A 26065-nucleotide genomic window follows, 5' to 3' on the forward strand; every position below is an offset into this window, starting at 1 on the left:
GCGTGTCATTTTAGAGTTGGAAATCATTGAAACGAAATGCCGCGTTTCAGGACAAATTGGATAAAAGTAAAATTTTTGAATTTTTATGAAATTTTCATAAAAGATTTGTCTTTTTTAGTCATTTGATTTTATTATAAAAATTAAAAAATTTAATTTTAATTTCAACTATTCATAAAAATATGAATTTCTTTACAAACAATAATTGCTGATTAGGATACCATGTGTATAAATGGAGAAATTTTTAGGTGAATCTAATCCACCACATAGGACGATGAACCGTCCACAAATAATGTGCTACGTGGCATAATTATAATAAATGGCCCATTTATTTATTAATACATCATTTATTGTATTTATAATTAAATTTAAAGACTCATTAATTACAATGACGTGTTAATAAATGAATGAAGCATTTATTATAATTATGCCACGTTATATATTATTTGTAGATGATTCATAATTTTACGTAGTGCACTAAGTTCACCTAAGAATTTCTCGTGTAAATGAAACAATCAATTGGCACAAAAATTCACAATGGCAATACCACCTTGGATGGTAGAATTCGGTTGTTCAAAATTGGCTATTATTATAATAAAATGTTGAAATTAAAACATCATTATAAAAATTAAATTTTTTAATTAAAATTACAATAATTTAAAAATATTTAAATTTAATTTGCTAGCATCTTCAACAATGCTATTTATTTTAAAGAGCATTTTTATATAAAAAGAACAATTTATTGATAATAGAGAGTAAAAATTTAATTTTTTTTAACGCTCTCTAAATTTATTTATTTCTATAGTTTTTTTGACCTTTTTTTTTTCTCTTCGGCTCCTTTTTACTTATTAAAACCATGTCGTATGTACATCCATAACACATATTAGAAATAAATTAAATTTTTATTCCTTTTTTTATTGTTCTTTATTTTTCGCTGATCGCTGTAGTTCTTTTTCTAATTCCGCCTCATACCATTAAAATTTTCCAATTTAGCCTTCTTCAACTTAAAACAAAAAAAGAAGAATGGAAAAGAGATGGAGTTTGGATTTTGAATAGAATAATCTTGAACAGGCTGCACTTTCGACCATTGCGTATTTGAATCCTTCTCAATTGGTGATTGTGAGTCAGACTTATCGAGTTTAGCGATTTGAGAGCTGCATCGCCTGCCACTCCGGTCGAGTTCACTTTCAGAACCAACGAAAAAAAGAAAAAAAAAAAATATTAAATGAAAAAAGAAGAAGTTAGATATATTTTAATAAAAAAAGAAAGATATTTTTATAAAAAGAGTAAATATATTCCTTTACTTAAAAAAAAAATTATTTTTATTTTTGTAACTACTTGCTATTAATGAATGATTATTTTTATCAAAAAAAGAAGAAGAAATGACTGCAATTGAGTAAAAACACGACCTCGGTTTATTCAAATATACAGAATCAAGTGTAAATACAAACTGTTGGCTACACAAATCAAGTGTGGATGCAAACCCAATACACATTCGTACAATTTATACTTCCACAAGTATGAGCAATGAGCATGATCTCTCACCCTAATGCTTGTCGTCTTCATCGAGAAATCCTAATCAAGAACTAACAACATCGCCAAAGTCTTAAATCTACCCATCTGAAAATGCATAACAGTCGTCAGCATCATCAGTGACCATCTCAATATCTGAAAATCCATAAGGGTCATCCTCGTCAGATAATACATATTCTGGAAGTTCGGGATTATAAGGATAGTCATCAGTGGGATCATTGGGAGACCGCACATCTCTGATCTGCTCAGCACATCTTCTCCCTAGCTTTCCTTTCAAATTTACATTGAAACATTGGCGAAGGTCGAGGAATTCAAGATGTGGACAGCCATTAAGAATGGCCTGCACACCATGATTTGTCAGTCTATTTCCAAAAATCTGGAGGTACCGTAAATTAGGCATATGATTTGCAATAGCCAGAGCCTCGTCGTTATCCTCAACATGTGGGCATTTGTACCCCTGGCAGTTCAACTTCAACGATATAAGAAGAGGACAAGAAACTGCAACACCTTTAAGTGCTTCCTTCGATAACGAGCAGTATGAAAGTTCCAGTTCCTCCAGTAACGGAAATCTACTGGCTGCTTCAGCAAGAGCTTCGTCTCCCAAGCTATAGCTAGATACAATCCGAAGTTGTTTGAGATTTTTTGCCCTGTCATCAGAGACCACAACATCCGAAATCAGCAAACTGACAGTAATGCATAACTGATGTATTTACTTAGCAGTTAAACTTGGACAATAACACGGACAAAGATATAAAATGGGTGGTAATTTTGTTCGACATTTTAATCATTGTTTAACGGCTGAAAGAATTCAGAGCCTAAGCATCTTCTCAGATAAACTTAATAAATGTTGCAAAACATTCATATGGATATCTTGACACAGATAGTATATGCATTCACAACTTTTTATATATTTACATAATCCAAAAAATCTAGCACCGCAAATAAGCAACTATACACAATCATCTCAATCAAAGACCGAGAAATAAAAGAATCAACAAAAAGAACATTACCGAGTCTAAATATTAATTCTGTACATCAAATGTCTAACTCTGTAATTCAACCATCGCCTATTCGCGTGTCAAGGAGGGATACCAACAAGTAAGCTTATTTATGTTCAAGTTCATGCTCATTTTTGTTAATGGCTAATTTATCTAAAATTAAGTTGATTTTTGACTGATGAAATGACTCTACCCGTTTTACATATTGATTTATCATGGACTTTTGATAATTTTTGGTCCTGAACGTGATGTGATTCTCTCTGCATAATGCATCTGCACTTAAAAATTCGAGTGCAGAGCTCAAATTTTTTATTAAAATAAGCAGATCATGTCTAACCGCCATGTAATTTAAGGGCGAACCATTGAACCACCATCTCCACATCAAATGGAATTCTTAAGCACACAAGTAAGGAGCTAATTCCCCAGCCACAAAATTGATAATTATAATGATTACCTTATATTTTAGTTTCAGAACACCAAAAGAAAAAACAGCGGATGCAAATAATTTATTTAGATACATTAGACAGTTTAAAACGTATGTCTTAAGATGGCACATCAACATTAAATCATGAAAAAGATAAATAAGCAAAAGTAAAGCTTGCTACTAGTCATTCTTTAAAATCCCTCTACTTAAAATAGTTGCTCTTCCAACACAAAAAGATTAAGTATATAGGTAGAATCCTAGTTGTTTACTCAACATAATTAAGAAACCTAAGCTACCATTTCGTAAATCATTCTAGTAAGTTTATAGGTAGAATTAAAGAACTAATCACCGTTGGCACCCCAATTATCAGTATGTATGCAAAAATACAAGACTAAGTCAAAGGAAAAGAGCCTAAATCCAAGAATAAAGTGCAAAATAGCAATTTCTAATGTAACAAAGAGAGCATTATGGATCATGTCCAATCCCAATTCAACGATAATTTATTCCATTCAATGGTTGTGTCACGTCATTTTCACAAGCCAATGAGCGTTTGAGATGAGTAATACTCAATTATTGCTTATTTTATCATTCACTTTTTTAACACGTCTAACGTGGAACAACCGTTGTGATGTATAATTATTCTGATCCGACATAATTTTTTCCTATAAACAAGACCCACTTCATCAATCTTGACAAATAATTAAAAGATAATCATCAATTTAATGCACAATCTTGCTACTTCCATTTAATCAAACGCATACGACTTTATGAAGCATCAGACAATAAAACCCTAACATCCAGACCAAAGAACATGCAATTGAACGAAAATCAATAACCACAAGCAAAAAAAGAATCAAAAGATTACCTGTGCGAGACATAATTGATAAGTGAATCAGTTGCAATGTACTCAATCCTTAACGAAACCAAGCCACCGCAACTCCGATCAACGGCATTCTTGCATAATGCTTCAAGATTATAAGTTCGCGTATTATAATAATCACCATCCGGGAGCACATTAATGGATCTCCACGTTGCCGGATCCTTGCAGACATTACACCATGAAGAACATACAAATTGAGCAGAGACTAGCATTTCAATTGCGCCTATTTTACTAAGAATTAATGCAATCACATCGCCTGGTAGCTCCGCCCAATTCCGGTTAGGGTTTTGCGGTGGTGGCGAAGGGTTTGATTCCATTTATTTGGGTAATTTTAAAGATGAGAATTTGGGGATTTGCAGTTGTGTTTTTAGTTTTTTTTGGGGTTTTGGAAATTTATACCGATGAGAAAGCCTCGCAACTTTAATATACTTTGTTGGCTAAAGGTACGAATTGAATCCTCATGTTAGATTTTAATTTTACTTTAGACCTTAATGTTTCTTTTATTTCTATTTAGACCATGATATTATAGAACAAATCAAATTAGATATTGTCTTAATAAATTTTTACTTTACCTTTTATCATTCGTTGATGTGGGACACATTATAATAAGGTTAACTACACAAATCATCCAATTTTAAGTTTTAATTACATCAGCTATTCATAATTTTATTTTTACAAAAGGCGAAATAAAATATTGGTTGAATTTCATATAGTAAATTTCACCAAAAGCCATTCAAATATTGGGGATGTTTTTATTTTAACCGAGAAGTTTGCATTAGCCCTTAGTAATCGCAAAAATTTCTTAAAAATTACAAAATTCATATTTATTACTTCGTACATCAAAACTTAAATTTCAAAAACGTTGTGGGTTAAACTCATTTTTCTCTCTCATCTCTCTAAACTCTCTTTTTCTTTTCAGAAACCCTAGCCGCAACAAGAGGGAGGTGATTTTGGCCATTTTTTGGTTCAAAATCACCTCCCTACCTTCTCGTTTTCTGTTCAAATCTCGTATTTAGTTTATTTTGCGTTAATAATCACAGATCTGAGATCTGTTGGTATTTTTATTTCTTCCTTTATGGATGTTTTGTCTTCCTTTGTGGAGTTCTGCCTCTTACCCTTTATGGGTTCTGCTATTTCCTTGATGAAATTATCTACGGAGCGTAGATCTGAAGTGCTATCAGTAGAAATCTTATTTCTAATATTCTCTCAATCGGACTCATTCAAAGACCAAAGAGTCGATTTCTGGTTTAAAATAACCTTTGAGTGGAGCGGGCGGATCGCCGAGTTGCATATTCAAAGAGCTCCGTCAATGCGATTGAAGAAATTAGATATGATTTTCTGTTATTTTACTGATGTTCTATTATTGTACTTCTTGAATGTATTGATTTGTTCAATATTTGATCAAGTTGTATTTTTATTTCCCTATTAATGAAATTTTCATTATTCTCAAAAAAAAAAAACTTAAATTTCAATTGTCTTATAAAAATAGTTAAAAGTTAAAAGTTTACTTTCCAATATCCATAATCTCTATAATACTTATAGTATCAAACGTAATAAATTATTTAAATTTACCTATCCTCTTGTTGTTTTATTTATTTCCTTATAAAAAAATAAAGTTTGATTACTTAAAAACCATACACGTTGATTTTTTTCGTTTACACTTTCACGTTGAAAAAAACCAATTGCATCATTTTTTGGATTTTTAGGTTTTGTCTCTATCTCAAAGCACTAAATTGATATTTTTTTATTTAAAAAAAGTTTAAAAAAATTCTTCAATTTTAATTTATATACTAATTACATGTTAATGTTATTAATAGTACAAAAACACATTCTTTGTTAAAAAATTCAACTAGTAATAATTGTTTAATTTATATTAATCACCAATAATTTTTAAAATCAAAATCCGTAAAACTACACAATTTACATAAAATAAAATTTATTAAAATTTTCCCAAAAAAAAAATTCGATTTTCTCCTCGAAGGAAGAGATCAAACTCCTCCTCCTTGCAGATACTCATCAGGAGAACCGAAAAAAAAATATAATTTTTTCAAAGTCAGTGACAGTGACAGATTCATAAATCAAAAAAGCATGGTGGTGGGTCGGAAATGTTTTGTTTTTTAATTTTTTGATAATTTTTTTTTAAAAAAATTGTTAGAACTTATTTGAATATTTTTAAAACTGAAAGACTTGTTTGTATTATTCCAAATAAAAGAAGTATGATATAACCGTTTTATTTAGTAATTTTTAATATTTTTATCCTTAAATTCATTAAATCGTCAATTGTACCCTTGTTGGGGTAGAGACAAAACCTCAAAACCTAACAAATGGTTCTTTTTCAACATGGGGTGTAAATGAAAAAAAATTCAATATGGGTCGATTTAAAATAATTAGGCCAAAATATAATGTATTAGACAATAATTTTTTTTTTGTATTTAAAATTATATTTCCTCCGTCCTGTTTAAGAAGGGACAAATGAATTTTGCACCAAAATTAATAATGTAAGACAGTATTTTATTTTATCATATATATCCCTATTAATTAGTGTAATCTCACCTAATAATAGTATGATAAATTGAATTGTATTTAATGGATATTGAAATAACTAAAGTGCTTTAAAAAAAAAAACTAAAGGGATAAATTAGTACTCTGTTCGTTTTTTTTATGAATAATTATATAACGCAACGGTTGCGCCACTTCATTCGTGCAACAAACCAATAAGGCGTTAGCCATGTGCAAATGTTTAATGATAAAAAAAAAAAAAATTTCCTATCGCAAATGATTGTTGGCTTGTTATAAAAGTGACGTGACATATCCGTTGTGTGGGATAAACACTCTTTTTTTATCCATGTACGTTTTATCTTCAATACACACTCAAAAAACAAATCCAAACGGCGCCGTTAGAAAGATGTAGTGACAGTGTGATTCTAATTTAGCGACAGTAACGCTTCCTGCTAAAGTTAAAAATTAATTTATCATAAAATGAAAACATTATCTCCTTGTAATATAGCTCACCTCCAGTAAAGAGGTAGTTGTTAAAACCAGCAGCGCAAAAATGGCGAATTTAGGCGGGAAAATGGCCGGCCAGGTTATCAAATTCGGCGGCAACGGTTTCGGCCAGATTTTGACAGCTGCTGCCGTGGCTCTCCTTCTCCGCCTTTTCTCCGGTCCAGGTCCTGCTCTTTCACCCGGGGACGATGAAAAGAACAGCGGCTTCGACGGAGAAGACGAACAACAAACTCCGATGACCGATAAAATTGTTCCGGTTGCAATCCGATGGAGCAACATTACTTGTTGTCTATCCAATAAATCAGACAGCCAAGTAAATTATATCAAACTTCATTTATTTTCGATTGTTATTTTTTAATTTAACATTGATTTTAATTACTTTTAAAGTGTTGGTGTGGTGTGTAGATTAGGTTTTTGCTAAAAAATGTGAGTGGAGAAGCGAAACCAGGAAGATTAGTGGCGATAATGGGACCATCAGGATCAGGCAAAACGACGTTGCTTAATGTATTAGCTGGTCAATTAACGGCATCAACTAAATTACACTTATCAGGTCGTTTAGAGATCAATGGAAAACCTAGTTCACGTCAATCTCTCAAGTAATTAATTTCTTCAAATTTTTAATTCAATTGAATTAGTGTTATGATATTTGAATTGTGTTCGTTAAGTACAGTTACTGTTACTGTTTTAGGTTTGCTTTTGTGAGACAGGAAGATCTTTTTTTCTCGCAGTTGACTGTGAGAGAGACGCTTTCGCTTGCTGCTGAACTTCAGCTTCCTGAGATAAGTTCGGTGGAAGAGAGAGATAAGTATGTCGATAATTTGCTGTTCAAGTTAGGGTTGGTAAGTGATATTTTTTATTTTTCGAGTAGTTTGATGTGAAGATTATGCGGAAAAAAAAATACCCGAGGTTAAGGATTTTGAAAATTTAATTAGGTGAGTTGTGCTGATTCTAATGTTGGCGATGCAAAAGTTCGCGGGATAAGTGGTGGTGAAAAGAAGCGTTTATCGTTAGCTTGTGAACTTATTGCTAGTCCTTCTGTTGTATTTGCTGATGAGCCTACAACAGGTATATATGATAGCTTACTCTCAATCGTTTATCTTTTTGAAGTTGGTTTGTTTTTAACCTATGATTGACACGCTGTTTCAAGCTATAATTTTCATGCACATGACATGTTGTAGAGATGGTGAGATCGCCATTCATTTTTTCATGTATTTGTAGATAGTGGTTCTCAAATGATGTTTGCTAGTTACTACTTGCAAACAATTGCTTGGTATCTAAGTACCATTTCATGCTTATTTATCACATGGTTCAAGTAGCACCTTAAGTCGAAGTGAATAATCTTTCTGAGCGAAGTGGGCTTACTTATGCCGCGTAAACCTAGAGTTGTGCAATAGCTCCATTCACCAGATCCGAAATATCAAGCTGTTTATCCAGTGACTAATTATGTTGACCGCTGATGAATTAATATTTTTCAGGGCTTGATGCTTTCCAGGCAGAGAGGGTAATGGAAACTCTTCGACAGCTTGCCCAGGATGGACATACTGTAATTTGCTCCATTCACCAGCCTAGAGGTTCAGTGTACAATAAATTTGACGACATTGTTCTGCTAACAGAAGGTTCACTTGTTTATAGTGGTCCTGCACATGAAGAACTACTGGCATACTTCTCAAAATTTGGGTCCGACCTTTTCCTTTATTATGTTAGTGGTTTATGTGCTGCTTCCTAGGGAGAATTTGTTTGTCTATCTCTAGATTCTACTGAATTTATGATAACAGGGTGACTGGGTGAGATATGAAGCTACAAGATACATATTTAAAACTTCCAGAGACGAAAAAAGAACCCTTGTCTATAATAATTCGACAATAAGTAAGTTGGCAGATAAGTGCACCCACCTTCACTTGAGTGTTGGTGCTGCTATTCGATCTGCCTTCTTCCATCTGGATATACCCCTTAGTGTTGTTAATTCATTGCCAGATATCGTCCCAGAGATCAGATTATTTAAGATTCACAGAGGTTCAAATTATTAGCTTTGGTTGAGAAGCTATTATGACTTTCATCACTATTCATGGAATTTCTAGTGGATACAAATAGAAAAACATATGTTCACTTCAAGCATGTAAAATCCAATTAAAAATTTAGTTTTCGATCTGATATGAAAGTAGTATTGACAAGCATTATGTTTCTATTGGTAAAAGTATTACCTTCTTCTCTATTATTTACGAATGTGCTTCAAATGAATCTGCAGCAATATAAATAGTAGATTATGATTTACTATGTGTCCGCATGGAACTTTCAATAGCTTTAACTGCTTATTTTAGTTTCTACTTTCAATTAATTCGGTAGCGCTTGTTGAGAAGTTCTTGTTTTTTTTGTTTAGAATAACCTCTTCTCCTTAGAGGTCTTAGCACTTCTTTCATTTCTGCATGTAAGACTTAATGAACTTGGAGCTATGCATGAGGCTTGATGTTCGCATAGTATCGCTCATAGTAGAAGAACAGATCTTCGATGCGTACAAATAAGTAGTGATGATTTATGTAAAGGAACATTTTATCTAATGTTGGAACTGTTAACTTTTAAAATGATAGAATGATAAAGTACTGTTTTATGTAACAGATACCAGTGCCCGGCTCATGTAAATCCTGCAGAGTTTGTGGCTGATCTCATATCCATTGATTACAGCTCTGCTGAAAGTGTGTATTCCTCTCAGAAAAGGGTAGGTGGCCTTGTTGAGTCATTCTCAGAACAGTCCTCCACAGTGCTACTTGCAACACCCCTTACCAAAACGGAGAGCTCCAAGAATGGCGTGAAGACGAGCAAGAAAATTGTAACAAAGAGGAAAAAATGTTGGTGGAAGCAATTCCGTTTACTTCTTAAACGTGCATGGATGCAAGTTGGTTTCTTAACTGTCACTTGACTATTATTTATTTGTTTAGATGTTAATTATTTATGCCATTTGTGAGGCTAATTCTCTACGCTGGGAATGGCCTTCTTCTCAATTAGCTGGGGTGGAAGTGAGCTACATGGATTACATAATTTGTATTACCTATTCATTCATTACCCAATCTGTATTACCGATTCATTCCTTGCATATAGAATGACAACCACATTAATAACAATTATACATGGAACCTTTTCAAGAAAATTCATAATTTTTGCTAGATTCTTCCTGGATGTGAATGAAACCTGCTGGGATGGTCAATTTGTTATTATATTTTTTGTTCTTAGCATTCTTTACATGACTAATATCATCTCTTATGTTTACCTAATTGGCACCTTTTAACGAGTGTTAGGCGTCACGTGATGGACCGACAAACAAAGTTCGGACAAGAATGTCAATTGCATCAGCTATAATATTTGGCTCAGTTTTCTGGAGAATGGGAAGATCTCAAACTTCAATACAAGACAGGATGGGATTGCTCCAGGTATATGATAATATTGATTCCCCTCACAATCCCTGCCTCTTTCCGGATGAGTGAATGTCCAGTCAATCTTTTTCACATAAGTCATTCCGCTGTTCCTTATATAGGCAAAAATTCAAACTACAGCTTAGAATCAAGAATACTGAGGTCTATAATTTAGCCTTTCATTGAAGTCACACTAGTTTTATTTTTCTACGTTTGCTGGGAGATGAGGTGCAAGTAGATTTTCTACATTGTCTGCAAAACATAGTTCTGGTATGGTGTTCTTGTCCACATGCTTGAGCATAGCTTCTATCTCTGCTGCGAGTTTTTGCTACCTTGTTTTACTGAATTCTATCATCATGCTCACAGTTTCTGATTGTAATGTCTGGATATATTTTGACAATAATTAACCTTATGAACTGTTTGATAAGCTACCATGGCATCATACACTTTTATGAAATTTGATGAAGATGTCATAACTTACAGTTTCCATGATGTCCCTTGCAGGTTGCAGCAATAAACACAGCAATGGCTGCTCTCACCAAAACTGCAGGTGTTTTCCCCAAGGAGCGTGCAATTGTAGATAGAGAGCGGGCAAAGGGCTCTTATGCATTAGGACCATATCTTCTCTCTAAATTGATAGCTGAGGTTCCTGTTGGAGCAGCATTTCCGCTTATTTTCGGGGCTGTACTGTATCCAATGGCACGTCTTCATCCTACTTTGTCCAGGTTTGATGGCCCTTTTTGTTATAATCTTTGACTAGTATGCTGATATGGATATGGATTGAAAGTTGAATATACCATACCTGTCATGCAATTACGGCAGGATTTAAGTTGATGAGATCCCAACTTGCCAGTGTTGATCTTCTAGCAATTTTAGTTCTAATGGTCATTTCTAAAGTAGATGGCACACTTTTTTGTGGTCCCTTGGTTTAAGAAAATTTATATATCTCATATTCCAGGTTTGGCAAGTTCTGTGGTATCGTTACGGCAGAATCATTTGCTGCATCGGCAATGGGTCTAACTGTAGGAGCTATGGTTCCGACCACTGAAGCAGCAATGGCAGTAGGACCATCACTAATGACAGTGTTCATTGTATTCGGAGGGTATTATGTCAACTCGGATAATACACCAATCATCTTCAGATGGATACCTAATGTTTCCCTGATAAGATGGTAATTCAACTGTTATTTATTTATGTCTCAAATCCTTTATGCTCATTTTGACTATAATGATGAAACTTGAATATCATTTCATTTCCTTTCCTACCTGATTCTGTGACTCATCGACTGCTTGATGTGATTTCAGGGCCTTTCAAGGGCTTTGCATCAATGAGTTCAGAGGGCTTAAGTTTGACCATCAAAATTCATTTGATATTGAAACTGGCGAACAGGTAAATTGCATCACGACCAGTCATATAGATTAAAACAACATTTAAATTTCATGTTTTGAGGAATAAATTCTAATAAAGAGGGAAATGGTCGATTTATTTAAAATAAATATATTGATCACAATCAAACTACCTTAAAATTTGATGTTATTTAGGGGTGCTCTAAAAGCTAACTGACAAATTTGGTTCAATTTGGTTCAGTTTGTTTGATTTTGGAGTAACATATTTCAGTTCACTTTCGGTGTGAACCAACTGAGATAAAGAACCAATAGGTTTGGTTTGGTTTGGTTTGAACTGAATGCACGCCCTATTTTTACCAAATAAAGATTTTAGACCAAAACAAAAGTAAAGCATAGACTTAATGTAGACCTGGAAAACTTATAAATGTTTGTTGCAGATCAACTGTATTAAAAATTCTGTACTATATGTACTTATAAAACGTTAGAGAAGTGGAAACACTTTAGCGCATAGTTAAATTTACTCACCTTTATACATTTTTTTCTTTTGAACAAATGTTTACTCGCTCATTCCACATGGATTTTGATTCTTGTCGTGCAGGCACTGGAACGCCTCTCCTTCGGAGGAAGCCAAATTAGTGATACAGTGGCAGCTCAAAGTAGAATATTAGTGTTTTGGTATTGCACCACTTACCTTCTCCTTGAGAAAAACAAGCCGAAGTACCAACGCCTTGAGCCACTACCTCTTGAACAGATACAACCACAATCACAGCTCGAGCTTGAGCCTTTGGACCCTGACCAAGTCAAACAACTCGAACTTGATCCTTATCCTTTGAAACAAGATACATCGGACCAGCAGCCTGCTCTTGATCAAATCCGACCATTTATCTTAGAAGGTTTGTAATTATTTAGGCATCAATATTATAGTCACATAGATATACATACCTGTATTTATTAACCTCTCTCATACAGGTGAAAAGTAAAGGGAAATTTTTGGTGTTTGCAATAAAAGGAGGGTCTCATAGTCATGCCTATCTTTGAGCTCATGAGCGGCTCTTATAGAACTTGTCGATCCTCATGTAGAATGTTTGCTATTGTCTTGTCATTGTGTCTTCGGATATAACTGAATCGAAAATTATTACCTATGCCGGATTCATAGAAGATATATCGATCCTACCGATTAAATGTTAGAGAATGAGAAATTAGACTCCATAAATTGAACCCATAACCCTAGCAGAATGATTTCCAACTCTTATATCTTTTGAGCTATATTATAAGTCTAGTTTATGAAATTGAAGGTAGTTTGAAGTCGTTTACACTTACCAACAGAATAGTTATAGATTTCCTAAGATTTCTGATTTTTCAACCATTCTCCGAACCTGTATTGCAGCATTTATTTACTCATCTCTTCTAGAAGGAGCTTGCTTATACCAATAAGGTTTCTTCTAGAAGGAGCTTGCTTATACCGATAGGGGTGAGTCGAAATTCGGCTAAACCGAATAAACTATCAATTTAAGTTCGGTTTAAAGTTTTGGTTCATTTGTTTAGTTTGTTTGGCTTGGTTATGGTTAAGTCTTAAAATTCCATATTTTTGTTTTGTTTATTTTTAATTATTATCTAATTAATCTACTAATTTGATTGGTTGAGCTTCGTATTTTTAAGATTTTGACTAAATTGATAAGTTTTATTAAAGAGATAAATTAATTTTATTTATTCAGTTTTGGTTAAATTAATTGATTTAATTGAACCTACCATTTGCTCATCTGTTACCAATTCAAATGGTCTGGTATGATCCACTGAGTTGGATCATTTTCACTTTGACTTGTGATACGAGTGATAACAGGATTGGCAAGCTGAGTTAATATATCAGTAAAGTCATTGTCATTTAAATTTTTAAAATATTTCAGCTCAATTTAATTATTAAGTTAAAAAACTGTTAAATTAATTTTTACAAATAATAATACTAGATTCTTTTGTATTTAAGTGATTTCGTTATACTTTTTACTTTTAGAAAAATTGTGTAATAGATAAACTGAATTGAGTGGAATAGAATCAAATTTTATTTTCTACTGTAATTTATTTGTTTTTTATTTCCTTCCAATCCAAACTGAAAACTGATTACGCATCCCTAGGACTCAAAAGTCTTCCGTAGGAACTTTCTATTTCTTTTCGTAATAAAGATTTGGTTAGTTTTTTTATAAGAAGCTTCTTTTCAGGAGAAAGTTTCCTTCTAATCAGCCAACAAATTCTATTACGTAAGAATCCAACTCGCTACTTTACGCGGTGATGTGTTTATCTATCTCTCAACCTTCAAATCTCTTATAAAAATCACACAAAAATAATAATCTGGCCACCTTTAAGTAATGCATCCAATTACCCTATCATCACAAATATTTTATGTCAAAATCTTGCACTTCAACCAAAATGCCGGGTTTAATCGGAATCATAATAAATTCTACACCAAGATTTCGGCATTGAAAAAAGACGAATTTGACGGAAAATTGATCGACGAGAACATGTTTCTTCTGAGAAAAAGGATTCAAGAGATGAAGATTATGGAGAGGAATAGTGAAGCCCCATCTGATTGGATGGAGTGGGAGAAGAAATATTATGCACACTATAATTCAGATGTATGTGAAGCAGTTGGGATTTTGCAGTCTGTATTGATGAACACTAGGCCTAGCTTTGCATTGGCAATGGTTTTTCTTTTCATGTTGAGTATGCCAACCTCATTAATGATCATTATGTGCAACTTGTGGGGATGGAGTAATGGATTCTTTATGTGAATATGTTTCGATCACTCTATGTAAATATGTATGTTCTAAATTCTTCACATTTATTTATGTATACATCTACAGATTAATTAGAATGTGCTTGTTGTGTATAGTACAATGTTAATCGACATTTAGTGTATAAAAACACAGTTAAATGTCAATAAACACTACCGCAGCCTTTTCCGAAGAGATTTTTTTTTTGAATTTCAATCGATTGAACATTCACTATTAGCTCTAAATTTGCAATAGTTCAGTATGTAGTTTGAAAGTAGTCTTATCCCATCAAATGACAACCGGCTCGAGTAGAAGTCGACTTCGATCTAGCATGGAAATAGAAACGCTGAAACCGTATTTTTTTTATAACAAAAAGTTTGGAGTTTGAAAATCATTTTCAAAACTAGAAAGGAAACATCAAACACAAGAATCGAAAAGTTGATGTGTAACATAGAATGACTTTAAAGCGGTGATGCTATATAAAATAGGCAAAACGAAAGTATTCATCTTTCATATCGACAACTGTCACAAACTCAACCTAATGTTAGCATCTCATAGTGCTAAAAAACAGAGACTGTATCAACATTCTAAGAAGTGTTAAGTGCTAACTAATTCAATAATTGCCAAGCCTTTCACCAGAACTTCTCCTTCTATCAAAACAATTAACAAGTAAAGAAGCCGCAGTAAAGGCGCTCAACCTGTCACATTTGGACAAACAGACACAACAGAAGAGACATTATTTAGCTGTTTCCAACTGAAGAAGGAAGATATAGATCAGGAAATATACATCGGCAAAAAAAACAGTTCAATTTCCAACTGAAGAAGAGACATTATTTAGTATTATGTTCACTTAGTCTGATAAGAGGGCACTATATTAGTCAATTTGCATGCGCATGTGAAGTGATACAGGAGGAGATGCTAATGTCGTGTGCGCTATGTAGCACAAAAACAAAACTTGAAAATATAGAGCATTAAAAGTTTTCGTACAACATAGCTTGTGGGTGAAGTAAAACTATATATTAAAATGTAAAAGCAATATTGGATAAGATAGCATTTGCATGTGCAACAACTGAACTGTACTTTAGTTGATTGATAAGGAAAAGAGAAGCTTAATGGCTCCAAAAAAATTTTGCAATTAAATGCAAAGCTGATGAGATATACCTCAGGTTTTTCTCCCTTTCAGCGTCTTCCACTTCTTCAATAAAAATTCCGATCCTTCCCTTAATGTTGCCCTTCTGTTCTCCTTAGAATGCCACATTTCCCTTATAATGTACCTCCCACTAGGGTTGTACTCATTTATCTCCTTTAAAGCTTTTATAACAGCATTGTAAACTTCATCACCCAACTCATTCTTCAGATACTTCAATTTCTCATCATCTTCATTGATCATCTCCTACACAGTTAGATTGAAGATCGATAATAATTAGAAGCAAAAAGGCATAAAGGATATGATAAAAAACATAAAGAAAACAAAGGGTGGGTAAGACAATGGAAAGAGTTGTCTTGGGGATAGAGTAACAAAAAAACTGTTATTTGGGAAATCTCGCCATAGTAAGGTCATTTACTTCCCTTTTAACGACACCAAATTAATAGCAATGAATCTAATGTAAGTTATGTAACTTAGACTCTTGAAATTCTAGCACTCTCCAATTGTACCATGTTCTGCTTTTATGACATAATTAATTAGCTTTTTTAGAATATAATGCTAAAGCAGACTCTAGCTATAAGAAAAAATAAGTTGAACAAAAAGTATAAATGGACAATTACCAACATATACGATCTTGCAAATGTGAGATAAATTGTAATGTGTTATGTTACATTGATTTATTGTTTCTTGGCAATGCCATTCATATAATTGGGAAACAAGTTTACTAACATAGACACAGACCTGTTGTTCGATAAACAGAAAAGGAGAGAGAACATATACCTCACTGTTCCCTGCTTTATCAGTGATGACCTTAAATGGGTGCCAATTAGGGTCTCTCAAATTATGATCCCATAATGAGCATAGTTCCCCTGCTTTCACATCGGCATCTTCATCGGGAAATTTGCTCTTGGCTGCCGCCTGGAATGGCTTACCATCAAGCTCTCCCATTTTCTTTACACGAATTAAAGCGCGGGTATTCTCACCTAAACCCTATGGAGAGAGAAAATTACATGTCTGTTTTATAGGGTAGGCAGCATAACATAAGAGATTTGATACTATCCAATTCCATACTAAAATTCCAAGAACTCTTTCGCCATCAAAGTTAGCTTTTGATTTTAAATTTAGTAGTACATTACTCCATGATAGTTAATTTAAAATAAAACTTTTAATGAAAAAGATTATAGTTGTAAATGCTTACACTTATTAATTCCTTGCGAGCATCTTGCAACTGATCATTATTCATTCTCTCCTTGATCATAAGAGTTTGATTAAGAGCGTCCAAGGCTTCTAAATCTTCTTCTTTTTCATTTAGTTCTTCTTGTATTGCCTCCATCTTTTTCTTGACATCATTGTCCTCTTCATTTCCCATGTGGTTCATTACTTGTAAAGTACCCTTCATGCGCTCTATCTCCAACTCCAAAGCTTGTTTAGCATCAAGTTGCTTTTCCAGCTCAAGAATCTTCTTTCGAAGTTTCTCTTTTTGTGTCTGTCATAGATAGTTGGTCACAAACACAATTAAGATATATTCAAGCAGTATATTATACTTAACAGTATATTTTAGGGTATAGGATGCACCTTTTGTTCTTCTGCTAGCCTCCATATACTCTTATTTACCTTCTTCTGCTCCAAGATTGCATTCTCATTCTATAAGAAGGAACATGTCTTATTATAAATTTTATACAATTAACTTTAAGAGAATAGAAACCAATTGAAGTTATTCCCATAGGCAGCCAATTGAACTATGGAAGAAACCTGAAATGCATATTTCTTGATAAATCAAATGAAATTACTGAATAATGAAAAGTACAAAAAGAAAGAATCCAAGCAGAGGCCATGTTATTAATAAACCTCATTAATCATGCAAATATCCTGTTCTAGCTAGCATATGAAAGTCTTAAAATGGGCACATACCATTTTCCTTTTGTCATGAAGTTTCCTCATCTCAATGTCATTCTCGCGTTGTTGTAGATGCCGCGCATGCTGGTCCAAATCTTTTCTCTGAGCTTCCAGATGTTGGGTCACCTTCTCATGCTCGAAGGAGATCTTCTCAAAATAATCACGAGAATCCTGCTCCATCCTTCTTCTTTCTAGTCAACATAATATCACAGAAACAAAAACAGAGAAATAAGCAACTGCAGATTATAATCTATTGTTAATTCAGTAGGAATTTAATATTGAGTTTTGGGATCTGGGGAGGGGAATATAATTTGCAGCCTTTTAAGTGAACTCAGAAATGAAGACAGCACCATCATTATAACGTATGACAATAGCCTCCAATTCCAACATTTTCTTGTCCAAAGCTGCTTTTTTCTTGGTGCATTTGATCTCCATTTTTGCAACACTCTCGTTCTTCATTTGTAAAGTATTGGTCAACTTGGTCAGAAGAGTCGAATTCTTCCTTTGATCCTCAGCTTCTTTGCTGGAGACACTTTTTAAATCCCCACTCTTTCTCAAATGATCAGCAATAACACCTCTGTTGTTATAATCATCTTCTCTCGCAACCCATCCAAACAACTCATCTCCCCTTTCTTTCTCTGTGAGCCTTCCATAATCCTTCTTCCCACAATGATTAACTTGAAAGTCTTTCTCAAACATAAGCGCATCCGCGAAACCATCCCAATCTTTCTTAAAGTCGACAATTGCAAACCCAGAGTGGCCAAAGCGATTCCATATAGGATTCACCTTGACTGGGTTAAATCCTTTTATAGTTAACTCATCCCTGAGTTTGGACCCACTCTCACCCACCCGACGTCCACCTTCCATCTTAGTCTGGATATTAGCAACAATCCCCATCCAAGGACAAACAAACAATTGCTCATCCTCATGATGCACAATGGAAGACTCATTTATCATGGGGAGACTACGCCTCGGCTTCTTGTCCTCATGATGTACAATGGGAGACTCATTTCGCCTTTGCTTCTTCTCCTTACCCTTAAGGTACCTAACCATATAACACTCCAAAGCGGAATGCCTACCTTGATCCTTGACATCAATTCTCTGATAAGACCGGCGTTTAATATGGCGATAGGCATGCTCGAGAAGCTCATCAAAAGGGACATAATCTCCCTTACAAAAAGGGCACATATAGTCTGAATTTGAAGTTCTAATTTCAATGGTCCCCCGCTTCAGATCTTCATAATACCTATATTCATAACGTTTGAACTCAGAATCACTTCCAATATCTCCTGCTCTTCTCGAAAAATGAGACATCATGCAACTTAACCTGCCACACAACCAGCATAACAAAAAAAAACTTAAAAACAGAATTTAAAACCCTAGACTACAACTTTTACTTGATCAAACTAGAAGAATTTCTGCTAAAAACAGTAAAAATAAACATAATACAGTAACACACTATACAGAGACGGCCAACTAAGTCAACAAAACAGCTTCACCGGAGCATTAACGAAGCACCGGCGAGTTCTACTCAGACGAAACAAATTAGAGCTAAAGAAATCGAAATTTCACTAAAACAACGAAACAGAGCATGATCTAGTGAGTATATTTGATCAAAAAAACCAAAAAAAAACGGTAAGAAATGATTTGAAAAGGATTTTACGGCGTTACCTGAGCTTGAAAATCCGATCAGAAACCCTAGAGAATAATGCTTGTTCTTGTTTTAGTTCAAAATTAAAAGTTTTTCTGGTTTGGTATAGTCAGAGTAGCAGCTGAGTGGTTTACTGTGCGGAAAGAAATGACTCAAAGAAGTAAGCGGAGAGTCAGCAACGGGTGTGTTTGTGGGACTCGCGCGATTGTGAAAATGTTGTGTACGCGCGATTTATTGGTTGGTTTTTTGGTCTTTTGTGCTGAGAACGGTCGCGTGGGAACAAAGTGAGCGTGGGAGGTGAGTGGTATTGACTAGGCTTTGATTTTGCGGGGCCTTTGTACACTTGGAGCGTGGAGAGGGATCGTTTTGATTCTCCAGTGAAGAAGAAAAACAAAACCATTGATTTTGAGAGTAGAAAACTTTGAAAAATTATATATTTTTTTGTCTAATTATAATAAATTATTATTCTAAGATAAACAATATATATTATTTCAATAATTTATAATTTATACGTAGTCTATAAGAATTATGTATAAATGAAATATGTTCTTTTTATTTATTTATAAAAATAGTGTATATTTTGATATAAAACCCTAATCAGATTACTTTTAAAATATAAACATTGTGAAAAAAATATATAATAAAGATGAATTTAATAGAAAATTTATGTGGTACAATCTAACAACTATAAATACTCTAAATAGATAAAATAAAAAATTACTAATATTATTTTTAAATATATGCAAAATGAATTTGTTTCCTTTTAAACAGGAAAAAAAGTAATATATTATGATTTCACTTTATAAAATACAGTCTCTAATTTATTGTGTGATAATATGTTATTTTATTATTAATTTTTCTTTATTTTTGGTATAAGATCCGTGAGGTTTTTTAAACTGGTTTCAACTATAAGACGACACTTTTAAACTTTTTATATTTAGATTAATTCTCATTCGAGCCATGTAGGTCTCTTGCGGAAGGCAAACTCTAACTCTAAATTTTAAATGACTGCATACATGAGTATGATTTGAACCCGCGACATTACTTAAACTAAAAGAGTGCCTTACTAACTCAACTACACCTTGAGGTTTTATTAATTCTCTTTCAAGATATGTTCTATAGTGGGATGTGTATCTTTGGTTTGGTATAAATTCTAAACTGATTGTTTTTTTAGATAATAAAAACCTAAACATAACCAAAATAAAAATAAAATGAGAAAATAAGTTTGCTTCGATCGGTAACCAATATATGTATATATTATTGTCAGAATTAACAGAAGATGCGTGATAGTGTTGTGGTAAACCATGATTTTAATTATTCACGTATCGAGAATAAAACTTTACTTTCTATTTTATATATTATTAATGAGATTTTATTTTCAAAATAAATCAAGTATTTTTTTCATGAACTACTTAAAGTTGCAAATTGAGTATATACTTTGAAAAAAAGATTAAATTTAAGTACTCAAAATTTAATACTGAAAGATCAAAAGTAACTTTTAAAATCATAATTAATTGTAAAAATTACCAATGAGTTATAATTCAAATGGTATAAGCGTTCGCAGAAAAACTGTTAAAGTCGTGAGTTCAATTCCTTACACAAGAATTCCCCTCCCCTAAATTATCAAAAAAAAAAAAAATTAATTGTAAATCTTTAAAAATATTTAATTGAGTTCAATTTAAATTATGTTTTAAAAAATATTCATTCTATATGGATCTTTATAAAGCATTCGACTATTAATTATTATTTAATAAATTTATATTTTTAAATAATATCATAAATTTTAATGACGGGGAGAGTGGGTGGCATGAGATGGTCATGGCCGCCTCCAACTTTTTAAAAATATTAAAATTAACACTTAAAGTTTTTGAATTTATAATATGGCCCTCCCTAATTTTTAAAATTGTCTCTTCATATGAAACATATTATAATTTGGCCTTTTTAATGATAAAAATTTGGCTCCACCGCTGATTAATTTATATGAATTTAATATGAAGTATATCTCAATCAAAAGAATTTATGAAGTGTAATTTTTTCATCTTATTTTTTTTAATTTGCTCATTTTAATTTTTTCCATCATTTATGAAGTGTAATTTTTTCATCTTAATTTTTTTTTAATTTACTCATATAATTTTTTCCATCTTTATACATCAATAATAAAATATTCATTATTTTTCTTCTCAAAAAACAAATATCCATTATTTTATATTTTTTTATAGCTTAAGAATTTTTTTAATTAGCGGAATGAGCCACTAGTAGTCACCATCACAAAATGCAATCCGACGTAATTACGCGCTATATTTGCAGCTGTTTCCCGTTATTTAACACACGGTTTCGCCTCTAAACTTCCTTCTCTCCCAAGTTATTGCTAATTAAACCTAAAACCTAATCACCACGTCACCACCGCCACTCAAGTTGATCCGCTACACAACCCTTATAAATAACACTAAATAACCAAAATAAACACATACAAAAATCAAAAATGGAATCAGCTAACCTATTCTCATCATCATCATCGTCTCTTATCTATCATCCATTTTCCAAGACGTTACGTTCTTCAAGAACTAGGGTTTTCACAGTAGCGGCAAGAAGCAGAAAAGCACACGACGCAAGCTACAGTAGCTGCAGCGGCGGCGGCGGCGGAGGCGGTGGCAGACTAGTGGATGTGAACATGATTGTTCTGAGGAAAAGAATTCATGAAATGAAGATGGTTGAGAGGAACTATGAGCCTCCGAGTGATTGGATGGAGTGGGAGAAGCAATGTTTTACGAGCTATGATGGTTTAATATGTGATTTGGTTGGTGTTTTGCAGTCTCAGATGATGAACACAAGGCCTAGCTTGGTGCTGGCGATGGTGGCTTTGGTTTCTTTGAGTGTGCCATTTTCAACGGCTGTGGTTTTTTCTCATTTTGTGGAAGTTACTCAGATGATTTTCTGTGGGATTCATAGTTGCTACTAAATTATTTAGATTATTTAATGATTACAATTTGTTAATTTTTTTGAAAGTGTATAAATTAATAATGGCAACTTAAGTACTACTGATCTCTCTTTCTTGTTGTTTGAAAAGTAAGATTATTAAGAAATTTATCAAAAAAATAGAAAGATTAACAAATACCTTTTTGTTAACCTATATTCCTAAACTTTTGTTTTATTAGTTTTAATTGTATATTAAATTCAAAGAAGTAATAGTAATACAAACACACTTCTTATCTAATTTATAGTTAGTTTAATTTTATTTTATTTGTAGATGACTTCTTTTTTTGAATACAGATGACTAATTTTATATTTAAAAAATGATCAATTCTACACAATCTAATATATAGAGTTTCAAAGTGATTTTCTAATAGTTTCTTTAACCAATCTCAAGAATAGAGATTGATTTTTAATATTATTTATTTCTTATATTAAAGAGTTTTAGTCTTATTAGAGTAGATTTTCTTATTTTAGGCGTTTGTCCCTGTAAATAGCTAATTTGTCATTTAATAAAGGCTACACATCAATTATCAAACAAATCAAAAATTGATATTCATACTTTTTTCTCTTAATTTCCGGATTTAATATAACTTAGAGTAGATTAATATTAATTCTGCTTCGCTTCCTTAATCTCCAAATTGATACTTTAGCTTTAACATCAGTCCCACTTGCATCTCTGGGTTCCCGGATTAGTACCTACCTGCAAGTAAATCTCGCCTGGACTTTAGGTTCCCGGATTGACTTGTACCTGGATATGACTCATGAGTTACCACTAGTGACTCGTGAGTTACACTTTTTGACCTTTGAACCTACCTTCCGACGAACCGATTAAAGCATTAGACCTAAATGGTACCTATTTATAAATTCAAAGATTCGAGCTTGGAATTATTTTCGTGCAAACATCTTTTGTCGACTCCACTGGAGACAAGTTTATGGTTAGCATAAAAATTGATGACTTAAAAGACGACCAAAGGTACACCCGATTAATAAGCCGTTCATTAGCTGAAGAAAGAAAATACTTTTTGACGGTGTTTACTCGGATATTGAAGAAATTATGGCTAAGGATAAGAATGTACCACCATCAGCCAAAAATATTTGGGGGGAGGAGGGGGGGGGGGGGGGGGGGTTACCAACGATCCTCCAAGCAAGGACCCGACCCTCGGGTTTGAGGACGGTTCGGCCGATTATGTGCAAGACTTACCTCCAACTCGGCCGTCCCTCTCACTTGCTGATTTCACTCAACTGAGGAACGAGATTAATGCCTCAAAGAATTAGCTAATGTTCGACTGTGTCATGAATCAAGTGGGGCTATCCTTAGAAAACTTGATGACTGATCACTCGATTGTTCAAAAGGAGATGAGGGAGAATATGACTAAGATGAATAACTCCATTGAATGCAAAGTTACTGAACGTGCAACACATCGCCGAGACAACCAAGAGAAGGGTTGATATCGACAGAAGCCCAGCTCGAATCGGCCATCAGGTGGGGGCCGATCAAACTCCACAACACAGCCGAACCACCATGTAGTATGGTATGGTTAGACTCCTTAATTGATATGACTCGGAATCGAGTGGTGCAGGAGAATTTCCAGCGCATAGGCCAGGAAAGGAAGTAGTGGTTGAACCTATGATTAATTTATAATAGAACTCCGCTCAGATTGGCAAATGAGCTAGAGAAATACGACCTATACCAAGGCCGTCATATATGAAGCCATATGCAGATTGGATTGACAAGTTACACCTTTTTCTGAGAGGATACAATGTACCTGAGTTTAGTCTGTTTTCTGGCGATGAGAGGAGCCAGTCGACCGTAGAGCATGTGGCGCAGCTTTTAGCTCATCGCGGAGAAGTTAGGGTGCATGATTTTTAAAAATTGAGGTTATTTGCGAGTTCATTGATAAAGATGGCTTTCACACGGTAATGCCGTTTAGAACCGAACCCAGTCGACTCTTGGAAAGATTTGGAGAATAAATTTCATGAAGAATTTTATACAACCCCTTCTAATGTTATCTTAGCATCTTATCTCAAATTTCATAGCTATCCAGCGAGACCGTTGAGAAGTATATAGCAAGTTTTAGAATTCGAGGACTTTTTCCATGACACCCATTGCTGAGTTAAGCTGTGTACCTATGGTAGTGAAAGGAATGAACTTCGCTTTGAGGGGGAACTTTGAGGGACACTGATTCAGAGATTTGTTTGAGGTTACCAATAAGGTAACGAGCTACGAAAGGTTTTTAAAACGAGAGGCGCCTCAAAGGGAACTTATTACCGGGACCAGCTAGACGTGGCAGTTGTAAGTGATGAAAGTGATAGTGAGGAGGAGTTTGATGAAGAAATTAACTTGGCCGAATTTTTAGGCAAAAAACCTCACGAGTGCGCGACACTGAGGAATCCTGGCTTTTTGAAGAAAAGTAAAAATTTGGCTAGACATTAAAATTATACTTTCGATCTCACCAAGGCAGATGACATTTTCGATGCCTTGCTAAATGATGGTCAAATCGTCTTAGGTAAGGGGCATGTGATTCCACCTGTCGACAAGAAAAATGGTCGAGATTACTGCAAGTATCACAACTCATAAAGGCATAGTACAAATAATTGTGTCATATTCATAAATGTGAACAAGAAGGAAATTACCGAAGGAAAGTAACTGTTCCCAAGGAAGAAGGAGGCCGAAGCTAAGTGCATCACTATAAACATGGTTCAGCTAAACTTGGAAAGAGTTTTGGGTAGGGTTCAGATTATGGACAAATGATATACAAAAAGACCAAGGCACCGGGTAGAGAATGAGACTAACGAGAGGATTGGTGGCTAGGTAAAGAGGAGTCGAGATCAAACACCCGATGTAACTTGCCTTGCTTGCAGTACATGTTTTACAATAGGTCACCCCCGAGCAAAAGCAAAAACATTTAAGCCTATGTCCCCAACCAAAGAATGGAAAAAACATCAACTTAGGCGACATGTTGGAAGTACGGTTTTGTAATACCCCGTAAAAATTAAAGGATTAAATTATTTCACGTAAGGAATAATTTATAGGACCGGGAGAACGTAAATTAGATTTAAGGATAAATTTAATTTATAGTATCTCCGGAAATATAAAATAGTTATAGAAGTTAAAATATAAAAATTGGATATTTATATTTTAACTAACGGGAATTAAGAAATGCTTATAAATTAAAATAGGATAATTTATAAGTCCCGTGTGAATATTTTTGGAGTCAATATTCACGAAATATTTTTAGAAAGTTACCCCTAAAATTTTATAGAATTTGGAGATAGAAATTTTATTAAGTAGGTCTAATTTAGCCCTAATAAATCTTTAATGATTTATTAAAGATAAAATATAATTCCCGCGAGAATAAAAATTATGTTTTTATTCTAATTGCGAATTATGGAATTCGTGGTTAAAATTTCATAAAATTTGGAGTTCGTTGTCCGTTTTAGTTACGGACGAGTATTTAAGAATTTGGGTTAAAGTAACGTGTGAATACCTAGGGGCTAGTTTGGAATTTAACCAAACTATATATTATAAACATTTCAAATGAAATGTTTATTAGTTGCAGAACCTAAAACATTAGGTTTAGGTGCAGAGAGAACGGCGACGACGGCACGCGACGGTAGGTTCGACGGTTTCGATCCAATTTCTCGTTTTTAACTCAAATTTCTTCGGTAATCCATTAATAATCGAAGTTATAACCGTTATTTTGAATTTGGATATATAGAAAATGGATTATATTCGAATATATAACGGTTACCGTATCGAATCGAACGTATACGTAATGATTTTACGTTCCGATAGTGAAAATGGATAGATTGGTATTTGTATATGCGTTTTGGATCGAAAAATGGGTTTAACTCGACGGAAATCGGCCCGGGAACGGAGTTCCCGTGGCTGTGCGGCACAGCCACTATGCGTCGCACAGTGACTGTGCGCACGCACAGCCCAACTGTGCGAGCGCACAGTCTCTTTGAGAATGTGCGACCGCACAGTCACCTGTGCGGACGCACAGGGACACTGTGCGGGCGCACAGTGTCTTGTGCGAGCGCA

At 33.9% G+C, this 26065-nt stretch overlaps 5 protein-coding genes and 1 long non-coding RNA gene across 6 annotated transcripts; 3 read left to right on the forward strand and 3 right to left on the reverse strand.

Moving 5' to 3' along the window:
• Nucleotides 1–1389: 1389 nt before the first annotated feature.
• LOC126675539 (putative F-box/LRR-repeat protein 23) lies at nt 1390–4240 on the reverse strand. The gene is made up of 2 exons (XM_050370193.2): nt 3818–4240; nt 1390–2177 (listed from the first exon to the last, which is right to left on the reverse strand). Exons 1-2 carry the CDS (start codon nt 4147–4149, stop codon nt 1610–1612), a joined length of 900 nt encoding a protein of 299 aa, XP_050226150.1. The 5' UTR covers nt 4150–4240; the 3' UTR covers nt 1390–1609.
• A 2576-nt stretch (nt 4241–6816) lies between these two features.
• On the forward strand, nt 6817–12877 carry LOC126671987 (ABC transporter G family member 7). Its single transcript, XM_050365837.2, has 12 exons — nt 6817–7151; nt 7244–7434; nt 7527–7677; nt 7771–7903; nt 8314–8515; nt 9452–9728; nt 10129–10260; nt 10747–10967; nt 11201–11413; nt 11547–11631; nt 12187–12481; nt 12558–12877. The coding sequence occupies exons 1-12, from the start codon at nt 6885–6887 to the stop codon at nt 12566–12568; spliced, it is 2178 nt and encodes a 725-aa protein (XP_050221794.1). The 5' UTR covers nt 6817–6884; the 3' UTR covers nt 12569–12877.
• On the reverse strand, nt 10391–10810 carry LOC126671991 (uncharacterized). Its single transcript, XR_008790325.1, has 2 exons — nt 10724–10810; nt 10391–10624 (listed from the first exon to the last, which is right to left on the reverse strand). It is a non-coding gene; the product is annotated as an uncharacterized LOC126671991 (long non-coding RNA).
• Nucleotides 12878–13948: 1071 nt separating the features above from the next.
• On the forward strand, nt 13949–14371 carry LOC126671990 (uncharacterized). The gene has a single exon (XM_050365839.2). It carries the CDS (start codon nt 13949–13951, stop codon nt 14369–14371), a length of 423 nt encoding a protein of 140 aa, XP_050221796.1.
• A 438-nt stretch (nt 14372–14809) lies between these two features.
• On the reverse strand, nt 14810–19182 carry LOC126671988 (factor of DNA methylation 4-like). Its single transcript, XM_050365838.2, has 8 exons — nt 19068–19182; nt 17747–18723; nt 17412–17587; nt 17076–17144; nt 16699–16986; nt 16281–16490; nt 15515–15746; nt 14810–15051 (listed from the first exon to the last, which is right to left on the reverse strand). The coding sequence occupies exons 2-7, from the start codon at nt 18711–18713 to the stop codon at nt 15516–15518; spliced, it is 1941 nt and encodes a 646-aa protein (XP_050221795.1). The 5' UTR covers nt 18714–18723; nt 19068–19182; the 3' UTR covers nt 14810–15051; nt 15515.
• Nucleotides 19183–21418: 2236 nt separating this feature from the next.
• Nucleotides 21419–22085, forward strand: LOC126674424 (uncharacterized). Its single transcript, XM_050368869.2, has one exon. The coding sequence runs from the start codon at nt 21530–21532 to the stop codon at nt 22004–22006; it is 477 nt and encodes a 158-aa protein (XP_050224826.1). The 5' UTR covers nt 21419–21529; the 3' UTR covers nt 22007–22085.
• Nucleotides 22086–26065: the final 3980 nt, after the last annotated feature.

Source organism: Mercurialis annua, linkage group LG3 (genome assembly GCF_937616625.2).
Source record: "Mercurialis annua linkage group LG3, ddMerAnnu1.2, whole genome shotgun sequence".
Classification (NCBI taxonomy): domain Eukaryota; kingdom Viridiplantae; phylum Streptophyta; class Magnoliopsida; order Malpighiales; family Euphorbiaceae; genus Mercurialis; species Mercurialis annua.

Bases quoted from the DNA above. Each gene is read 5' to 3' on its own strand.
- LOC126675539 (XM_050370193.2), bottom strand. From the start codon at position 4,149: ATGGAATCAAACCCTTCGCCACCACCGCAAAACCCTAACCGGAATTGG. The intron at 2,178-3,817 runs GTAATCTTTTGA...CTCTGATGACAG, and splicing joins ATCAATTATGTCTCGCACAG to GGCAAAAAATCTCAAACAAC.
- LOC126671988 (XM_050365838.2), bottom strand. From the start codon at position 18,713: ATGATGTCTCATTTTTCGAGAAGAGCAGGAGATATTGGAAGTGATTCT. The intron at 17,145-17,411 runs GTATGTGCCCAT...TCCTTCTTATAG, and splicing joins TTCATGACAAAAGGAAAATG to AATGAGAATGCAATCTTGGA. The intron at 16,491-16,698 runs GTAAGCATTTAC...CTCTCTCCATAG, and splicing joins CTCGCAAGGAATTAATAAGT to GGTTTAGGTGAGAATACCCG.
- LOC126671990 (XM_050365839.2), top strand. From the start codon at position 13,949: ATGCATCCAATTACCCTATCATCACAAATATTTTATGTCAAAATCTTG.
- LOC126674424 (XM_050368869.2), top strand. From the start codon at position 21,530: ATGGAATCAGCTAACCTATTCTCATCATCATCATCGTCTCTTATCTAT.
- LOC126671987 (XM_050365837.2), top strand. From the start codon at position 6,885: ATGGCGAATTTAGGCGGGAAAATGGCCGGCCAGGTTATCAAATTCGGC. The intron at 7,152-7,243 runs GTAAATTATATC...TGTGGTGTGTAG, and splicing joins CCAATAAATCAGACAGCCAA to ATTAGGTTTTTGCTAAAAAA. The intron at 7,435-7,526 runs GTAATTAATTTC...TTACTGTTTTAG, and splicing joins AGTTCACGTCAATCTCTCAA to GTTTGCTTTTGTGAGACAGG.